This window comes from Orussus abietinus, unplaced genomic scaffold (genome assembly GCF_000612105.2).
Source record: "Orussus abietinus isolate OABI.00-Male unplaced genomic scaffold, Oabi_2.0 scaffold140, whole genome shotgun sequence".
Classification (NCBI taxonomy): domain Eukaryota; kingdom Metazoa; phylum Arthropoda; class Insecta; order Hymenoptera; family Orussidae; genus Orussus; species Orussus abietinus.
This window is the reverse complement of record NW_019394301.1, coordinates 223,469-233,023: the sequence shown is the minus strand read 5'-3', so window position 1 is coordinate 233,023 and position 9,555 is coordinate 223,469. Positions and strand designations below refer to the sequence as shown.

The 9,555-nt window shown below is 37.0% G+C and overlaps 1 protein-coding gene across 1 annotated transcript; it reads right to left on the bottom strand.

The window, feature by feature from the left end:
• Nucleotides 1-236: 236 nt before the first annotated feature.
• On the bottom strand, nt 237-3,471 carry LOC105702923 (arylphorin subunit alpha). The gene is made up of 6 exons (XM_012430884.1): nt 3,224-3,471; nt 2,614-2,944; nt 1,844-2,259; nt 1,287-1,603; nt 761-1,116; nt 237-676 (listed from the first exon to the last, which is right to left on the bottom strand). The coding sequence occupies exons 1-6, from the start codon at nt 3,443-3,445 to the stop codon at nt 273-275; spliced, it is 2,046 nt and encodes a 681-aa protein (XP_012286307.1). The 5' UTR covers nt 3,446-3,471; the 3' UTR covers nt 237-272.
• Nucleotides 3,472-9,555: the final 6,084 nt, after the last annotated feature.

Sequence of the window (9,555 nt, the reverse complement as noted above, 5' to 3'; positions counted from 1 at the left end):
ATAATTTCTCATCTAAGAATTTCTCCTACGCGCTCAAACGTGCCATGAATATTAGACCTGGTTAATGATTTTTAGAATATAACCAATCAAGCCAATTCGTATCGAATGTCTCCAGCTGGGAAGGAAAATGATGCAAATAATACGATAGTTTCACAGAATCAAATTTGAGACTTTATTCATGTGTACTTCTCAACGCATTAATATTAATTACTTAGAACATGGGATGATATTTAGATATATCGACAATAAAAGCACGCAGCTCGCTTAAACGTTCAGGAACTGTACTCTCCCTCGTAATTGTGGTAGATCTGAACATCCTTAAAGTACGCGTTAGGCATCGTGTAGTTATACGTGTACATGGGTCTGTCCAAGGGGTATCCCAGGGGTTTGCTGTCGTAGTTGATCTTTCCATACAACGGGAAGTCGTAGTTGTAGCTCTTATAGTCGTCGAGCGGGCTTACGTAGAAGAAGAGCTTATAGTACATGCCGGCGCGTTTGCCCTTGGGAAGAAGAAGGCGTTGAGGAAAACCGTAAAGTTTCTCGGAGTACGTAAACGGTTCGCTGCCCTCCGTAGCCTTCTTCATCTTCCTGTAGAAGGAGTCCTCGGTGGAGTCTTCAGGGATAGTGAAAACGGACTCGGTGCTGCGGCGCAGGATGTTGTTCGCACCAGGAGATACTGAAATTTTAGGAAGGAAATATTAAAACGGTCGCTACCACTATATCTGGGGACTTATCTCGAATTTACTGATTTTCTACTTACGGTTCACTACGAACTGGTCGAGCTCATAGAAGTTCATGTAGTACTTTTGGAAATAGTAGGCATCATCCTGGATGTAGTCGTAATATGGCCCCAAGAAGATACGGATGACGGCCTTAGTCGATTTCTGGCTGTTCACCTGGATTTGGTAGGTGTATGGCTTGTAGTTCAGACGGTATTGTCTGGCCTTGATGTTGAAGGACTGTCCATCTTTCATGTTCTCCACGCCAACGGCATTGTTGATCCAGGCGTCGTAGTAGTCGAAGTACGTCGTCAGTTTGTCCACGGTGACGGACTCGATCTTGAGTTCGGGGTAGACGAGTTCATCGTAAGTGTAGGATGGGAGACGTTCCTTGTATCTGAAAACAGAGGGTACGCGCGATAAATTCATATTCACTCTTCGGGTCGTTCGGATCTACATTGGTAGATTTAAGAAAGGGTACAGTAAAAGAAATTCATGATGTTCCGAACTCTTTCGAGCGGTACTTTTTCCGAACTCGTTTTACAAGATTCGCGCGATGGTACCGACCTGAAGAACAGGTACATTATTCTCTTGTACAGTTTGTAGAAGGCCGGGTCTCTCATGCTCGTGCTGTACTGTTGAAGAGCGCTAGGCGTACACTTGTCAGGGTTATAGCATTCCCAGTTGAAGCCCAGGATTTGTCTCGAGTAGTAGTCTACGGAGCCGTAGTAGTAGTAGTTGTAGGAGTCGTAGTTTCCTTCAATCATGTTACCCAGGATGTTTATGCCTTCGGAAGAATATATGTTGTACTGTCTGCCCTCCTTGTCAATGGCGTATCCGCTGTCTACGGCCGCAAGGATGCGAGATTCGTACGCTTGGATGTACTAGAAAATGGTACAACATTAACGTCTAACCTAGGGAAATCGTTATGTCACGTCCATACGATACATTAATGAAAGGTGTTGCACATATCTATGCTACCTGAGGTCATAAAAATGTCCATATTTCTCCCGAGACAAGCTATATTCAACTTCTACCTTTCTACTTGAACGCGACAAGTTCTATTGTTGTATTAAAACAGATTAAGTCAGGTAAAATTGTTGTACAGGAAGAAAAAGTTTTACCTTAAGGTATTTGTACTTGTATTCTGGAACTTGGGAGTACACCTCACGCTGAGGGAAGAATACGCCGTTGGGGTACTGCAAGTTGGAGTAGAATCCTGGGATGAAGGGTTTGTTCCAGTCGAAGTCCTCGATTTCTCCCAAGTCGTTGGACAGACGCTCCAGATAGTAGCGGGACAAGAGCTGCTTGTGGATGTAGTAGTACAGGTCTCCACGGATGTCCTTTGGAATACCGTAGTCCTTGCTAGTCAGCCAGTAAGGCAGAAGGGTGCGGCAGTAGTAGTAGTAGGCGTTCAGGCCAATGTCTTCTATGAAGTAGTCGAGCTGGTACTCGTTCTCGTATTGCTGGCGCTGATAGTTGTCGGTGTAGTTGGCGTAGATCACATAGTTGTCGACTCCAGTGGATGCCTTCGAGTAACCTGAGAGGAAAAGTGAAGACATCAGGTCTTAGACCAGTGGATCACGCGTTACCGGAGAACGACATTTAGTCCTTAGAAGACTTCCTTTGACAACCATCTGTTTACCCAGCCTTTGACAACCGCTGTTTACCCAGATTGGCAGAAAACATATTTACCAAAGCCAACATTATTGCCGAAATTCTATCATATATCGCTATATCAGAAATTTAATTCCCAGTGGAATATCGCTCCTGCAGCAAGAGACTTTTGTGGTGCACCAACTGCACTTTGGTAAGCCAACGAATTGGTTCAATGAATGTTTAATTCTTTGTGCTTCGTTCAATCCAGTTTTTGGTGCATAAATTAGTTTCTTACCGCGGGCCATCTTGATGTACTGAGCCTGCTGGATGACCGGGGCTTCGAAGAAGTAGCTCGGGAAGACTTCATAGGGTGTAGGAAGACGGATGTACTTGGTGTCCGGACGGTAGGATACGGCAGCGCTAAAAGCGTACAGGAAAACTCCACTGTTGGTGTTCATTCGAGCCCAGCAGGCTGTCTTGTAGAAGGTCTGGAAGTCCTTGGCGTAGTAGAACACCTTGAAGAGAGCCTTGACCTCGTCACGGTGCTCTGGATAGAAGATGCTGAAAATGGCATCCTGGTTCAGGCGGTTGTACTTGTATTTCTGCAGGTAGTAGTCGATGGCAGCCTGAAAATCCAGAGGGAAACGCTTAGTATCGTTACACTGACTTCATTTTTCAATTCCAAATGCAAATTATCCTTTATAAATCTAAGTTAAGACGTTTTTCTCTAATATTAACATCGTTGCAATTTGAAGTTTTACGAGAAGGACAATGTGGTTCCCGACAAATGACGACGGATCAACTGACCAAGTGCTAACTTTGACGGTGCACCGAATGAAAATGGAATTCTTTTGTACAATAATGGTGTTACTCAAAGAAGGCGAGGAACTTCGAGAAGGCCGTACTTTGTTGGTGTAATAGTCGTAATAACTGCTGAATTCGTAGGTGCTTCCTAGCTCGTAGCCGTCTTGGTCCTTTGGCATCTCCTGGTTGATGTATCGGAACAAGTCGTAGATCTTGGTCTGCTTTTGCAGATAGTCCATGTCGGCCGTCCGCAGCGGGGATGGGGTATATGCCTCTGACAGGCAAAATGCCGCCAGGGCCATCACCAGGAACTCTTTCAGCATCTTCGGGAGCGACTACTTCAAACTGCTAAGCAAGAAGCGAAGAGTGCCGGTCGACATTATGTTCGGGCTTTTATAGTCGCCAGTTTAGGTCGTTATAACCCCGGTAACCTGCGGCGTATCGTCCCGACAAAGTTAAGCGCGCTTCGGCAACAATCGATTTCGCTTCTCGTCATCCCGATAGCTGTTCGGAAATGATCGCTTTTTTTCTGGAGGGAGGAAAAAGGACTGATATCGTTCGTAAAGACAGAGTTCTTAACGGACGTTCTTCTTCAGCCTACCGTTGACAGCTGAAAAATACGGTGATTTACGGGAATTTAAAAAGGAAAGTATACGTCTTATTAACTCGACAACTTTTCTGTATATTTAGCTACATTTTAAGACCATACCGTTTTCAAGTAAAAATACTGAATTGTTACAGAGTTATACGTAATTGACTGGAGTGCTTGAGAGAAATGTTTCTCGATGGTAACCGTGATATTGGCTGTTGTAGATGGTTGTAACAGAAAAAAAAAGCAAAATGATTCTTATTCTACGTAAGTACGGCTATCGTTGAAACTAGGATTATCTAGATATGTCGAAAAGAACTAAAATGGCGACATTTTCAAACGAAGTTTTACTTTTGTGTAAAAAGGCAGTTTATTTTTTTAATCGTACATTTTGGAACTCTGCATGAATTGAAAAGTTTTAGTTCCAGCAGGTGTTAGACATTCATTGAATGTAACCAAAGTTTCAAATGAATTCAATCAACCGATTTTGAAATGTTCTGGTCGTTCTTTTAAAAATGCTGTTTTGAGAAAAAAGTGTTCAGGGTTTTATGATTTTTATAGAGAAAATATAATTTATAAGATTTATAGCTCATTAACCATTCTACGGCTGAACAATACACCTTCTCCAACTTGATAAAGCTCTTTTTGATCGATCAAAAACAAAAATCGAGTTCGGCGACCTTCAACACTATGGAGGTTCCTTAAGAACTGCTGTGGATGGTCGAGAACTATTCAAAGGAGCATTCTCGAAGGGAAGTTTCTAGCTTAGAAATTATTAGCTCCGGAATTTTATAAAATGAAATTCAACGTTACTTTTGAACTGATATTTATATGCAGAGTAATGAACGATGACGGAACTCTTAGCATTATAATATAATGGTGGAAAGTAAAAAAAAACATCGATTGAAAGAATTATCGAAGAGTGTTTTCCGCAGAGGTGGTCTTTTTTTCCCAATTCAAATAATTTAATGCATGTTTACGTCTATAATATCATAAAAAATATATAAGTGATTTAACTGTTTATAACCACTGCTACGTAAAATAGTAGTATCAGAGATAATATAGTCTAGTTTCAATTTAATACAAAATAACGCTTCGTTAAGAAAAAGTTCCCTGACATACTTTTTTTTAAATATCTTCAATATTTCATACTAATAATGTCTAATATCACATTTATTTTACGTGAACTTGAAGAGGACAAATGCAAGGGGGTAGATTCCAATAATCTTTCATCATTTCGGTTCAGTAAAATTTATTTCTGATCGAGGAAAATTAAAGTAACGTTCACGCATACGGTGAAATTATGACCGGTTAATCTGGCTACGAAATGGTGATATTCCAAATCACTAATGTCACCCCTTAATGACACACTTGAACTCTGATGGTTTATACATTTACGGAGACAACTGGCATTAATAAGATTTAATTACTGTGATACCTTCATCACGTCAAAAATAAATGCAACAGAGTAACTTTCCTCCACAGTGATACTTTACGTATGTGTGTACTCTTATCATTTCGTTTTGGTACCTTATTCATCTATCGGCATACGTGTCTGTAAATATGTTACGAAAGCTCATCACACGATGTAAATGCGTGCTGTACTCATAAATGCATGTCAAAGAGTAAGCTAATTAATATCCTGAATGAAGTTAATATTTAGATTTCTTCAACGGAGCTGAAAGCTCTGAGACGTTAATTGCTTCCACAAAGATTTTCGCCAAGCAGGTTTATAAATGTTTAATTGTATGGATAAATAACAGTGCTTATGTTTTCACATCACTTTTAAACGGCAGTAATGTAACTCAAGTGTTATAAGAAAAATAATCGTTCTTGTGATGAAATATAACAATTTATAAAACATTTAATAAATTTGATTTTGTGGGAGCCTCAAGGGAAAAGGTAATGTAATATTGTAAGATTGTTCTAATATTATGGTTTTTTTGCAAAGAAACGAATTTTAATGCTATTTATTAGCGTATTCTTCTTATGTCGTTAAATGCCGTATTCAAATGTTTATGGTTTAGGATCTATTTCGCAGATAATAGCGTATTAGTAACAAACATTTAAGGGATGGGTAGCAATCGGTGAACTTACCGTGCATAAAGATTAAAGTACATTTACAGCATTGCATTGGCATAAACATTTAGATTAGTAGGTAATAGACCTCTTAACAACGTGTAATTTCACAAGATGTCAATAACTGCCATCATATACTTATCTTATTTCCATTATTTAGTTTGGGTTAATAACTTCATTCTAACATTTTGATTTTTGATGTATAAAAATCACTTTGTCAAATAACTAATCTGCATGCTGTACAGTGTACGCATAAGAAGATAAAATATTATTGTACATTGAACATTACCGTAGTAATTGATTTCATTTTTTAACATTACACATTTAGTGACTTAAAAATGAGTTGCAGTTTAAATAGTTGCTGAAATAAATGAACTATGTATTATAATATTAGCTTTAGTTTCTTTTTTACTACAATACATGGTAATTATCGTAAACATCGTTCATCTTTGACAAATAAGGAAATTACATTTGTACAGCATTTGGAATTATTACACGGTCATAATATAGTAAAGTCAATTTTTTTTTTTCTTTGAAGAGTATTTAGCATCTAATGCATTATTGTAATAATGTCGGGACTCTTATTTATGGTATTTTATGTCATATAATCCTCGTTTTTCATTTTTCTACAGATGTTTTTTAAATTCAGGATAATGGCTTAACCATCCCGCAAAAACGTCAATGACAATATAGTCTGTGGTTAGAGGTCAAGAATTGTTATCGCTTCCTACGGTTTTGTGCCATCAAGCAGAGCAATAAGACGATGTCTCTGAGAAAACAAGATAGAGGTGTATCGTATGCACAACAATCTTAAGCTCTCCTAATTATTGCTTAATTATAGTAATGTATGTGAGCCTATCACCACATTAATAAAGACGGAGCTCACTTATAAAAAGCTACATCGCACTAATATGAAAGGAAAAATGTGCAAAGGAGAGGTACAAAGTGAATTATGTTTTTTGCTTCAGTAGATTTGACAGTAGAGAATATACTTACTAACATTTGGAATCTCTTTCAGCTTTCTAAAACACACCTACTGACATAGAATTCCCAGTCGAAATAATAGTTACTCAGTTTTCGAAATTATTAGTTAAGTTAAATAGTTATATCAGTACTTTTCTTTGCACACGGTCACATTGTACACCTAATGATTTATATGAAGACATATTCATATACAACAAGACAGAAAAATATTCAGTGCCGGAGTAACAATGAAAGTAGTACCGCAATAACATTTAATTACAACGAAAAAGCTTTATTTGTGATTTTCGAAGAACTAGGTCCTGAGTACAATTTAAATAAATCTAATACATTTTTTGGAGACAGTAATGCTTGCACTTTATAATTTTTTTCGGACTGAATTGCGATTTAGATGTTTTTGAGTAACTAGCCGGTGAACAGGGAACACAATGTTCTGAAATCATGAAAATCATAGTCATATAAAGTAAAAAATAATATACGTTAATTGATTTGTAAAATGAGGTGCGTCATTAAATACTGTAAATAAGTAAATGTTTAAAGTATTAATTCACCTGCTCTATAACTTCTCCGAGGGGTGGCATCGAAACAGTATTTGGATCCTAATTTTGGAGTAATCAATTCTGAACAACCTTTGTCCAATATCCTTCTATTTATTTCATAGGAACGTGGCTTTCTTCGGTGCTGTGACAAAGAAATCTGTGTTTTGGTTTGTATCTAAAATTATTCATAAATGAAGATTACGCATTTTGCAGAGTTATAAGCGTTCCATGAAATCAACGTAAACTATCCCATATAAATGTCGTCTAAAATATGTTTGATGTACAAATTATAAAGTAAATTAAACCTCATGATACATCCTCTTAACAGAGAAATAAATATTTATTAATTTCATTTATCGAAGTTTGACGTTAAGCAGTACCGTTCGCGCATGCTTCTAAATGTATTTGGCGCGAAACTCTACCGAGTTTCCTGATTACTAAGGAATCTAAGTTACTTTTAACAAGTGCTTATTTTTTCTCATTATGTATAAACATATTTTGTGAACATACTTAAACGTCAATAAGTAAACCAATTCTGAAAATTACACACCGACAAATATAAATATTTCTCTAGCAAATCCTATAAATGACATTAAATGGGGCGTTATAATGTTGTAATAACTACGTGGCTAATGTTTTAAGAATTCTTGGCATTCCAGCATATCTGTTATATAACTGTTATTGAGATGCTGATATCTCGCGGAGGACGCTCCTCTTTTTCGATTAACATTTCGGTAGAACTCGCACTTTGAAACCAGTGTCAAGAATACGGCGTTTTATTTATATCCATATCATCAGTCATGATATCAATGAACTAAAGAATAAGAGGAATTTGAAAACTGCAGAAGAATGCTAAACATGCCCTATTTAGCAGAGTTTTAAATAAACAAGCGCAAATTGATCTAAAGTAAATGTAAAAAACGATTCAGTTTTCGCCCTTTGAAATCTGTATTTGAATCATGAAGCAGTGAACAGAAGTGGACATGGAACGCTAATCGAATACCTTTTGTGCCAAAAGAATCAGTTTTTCTTTCTCCTTCAACAGTACATTATCATTAATTGCAATAGGGCCAGTAAAAGTAATCTCTTGGACCGGAATACTTTCTTTATACATTTGCCACCTTCCTTGAAAACGAGGCCTAAAGGTTTGAAGATGATTGGCCATGTCCAAGAAAGCCTGAAGCCACAATGCCTTAAGGTGAACAAACAATTTTAGTATAACATACTCTCATGTCTCGTATTCATTTTCGTTAGGAACAAGAGTCTGCTGGTACTAAAAATCGCACTCTTTAAAATAGTGTTACCATTCTTAATATTCGTTACACATACCCGACCTAAATTCTCATATCTCGATAGCTCTTTTTCAAATTCATTCATTACTGCACTTCGTGGATCAAATGAGTGAGATTTGGTAACATTATTTTTTTCTCTTTTGGTTTTTCCAAGGTGCTTGTTCAGTGATTCACGGGATTGATTTTTGTCATTATTTATTGCTGAATTGTTACATGATGACGGTAAACCGTCCAATGTTGGAATTATTGCAGCAGCTTTCTGAGTTTCCATTCGTAACTCTTGCAATACTTGTTTCGACGATGACATCGCTTCACCGTACTTCGACATCACATAGGACAACGTCTCGTAAGAACTAATTGCATCCATAACGATTCTACAAGTCTAATTGAAAATCGGTACTATTGATTGTTTTACTGAATATACTAGCAGGTGATTAAATTATGATTCATAACATGATTATTATGTATTGCGTAATAACCAAATTACCTAAAAATCTGTCGTTTAAGGAAAACCAAAATACATCCAGTACAAATATCAGAATGCAACAGCAATAACATTTGATCGTTGGGAAGGTTATAATATCAAATTGTTAGTTGAATATCTCATCAATTCAGCGCATTATTCTGTCTAAAATAATGCAAGAACTTATTAGACACGTCCTATTTGCCGAAGTTACAGGAATAGTTTTGGGAACTAGTATAATTACACTGAAACGTAATTTCGAAATAAGTCAATATAATAACTTGAATTTGTGACATTTGACCTCATTGGGCATTCGATAACAGCTGAAAGTTACTTTTGAATATTTTTACGAACATTATAAAAGAATGTATCTTACAAAATGGTTAAATCGGAATGTTGCTACAAGAAGTTGTTTTATTCGTTATTATTCAATAATTGTTGGAAAACATAAAAAAAATCATGTAACGATATGTATAATTATAAGCTAGTG

What these genes read in the sequence shown, in the direction of transcription:
- LOC105702923 (XM_012430884.1), bottom strand. Translation starts at nt 3,445, where the DNA reads ATGCTGAAAGAGTTCCTGGTGATGGCCCTGGCGGCATTTTGCCTGTCA. An exon ending in ACGACTATTACACCAACAAA is followed by an intron (nt 2,945 to 3,223) that starts GTACGGCCTTCT and finishes CTGGATTTTCAG; the next exon opens with GCTGCCATCGACTACTACCT. An exon ending in ACAAGTACAAATACCTTAAG is followed by an intron (nt 1,604 to 1,843) that starts GTAAAACTTTTT and finishes ACCATTTTCTAG; the next exon opens with TACATCCAAGCGTACGAATC.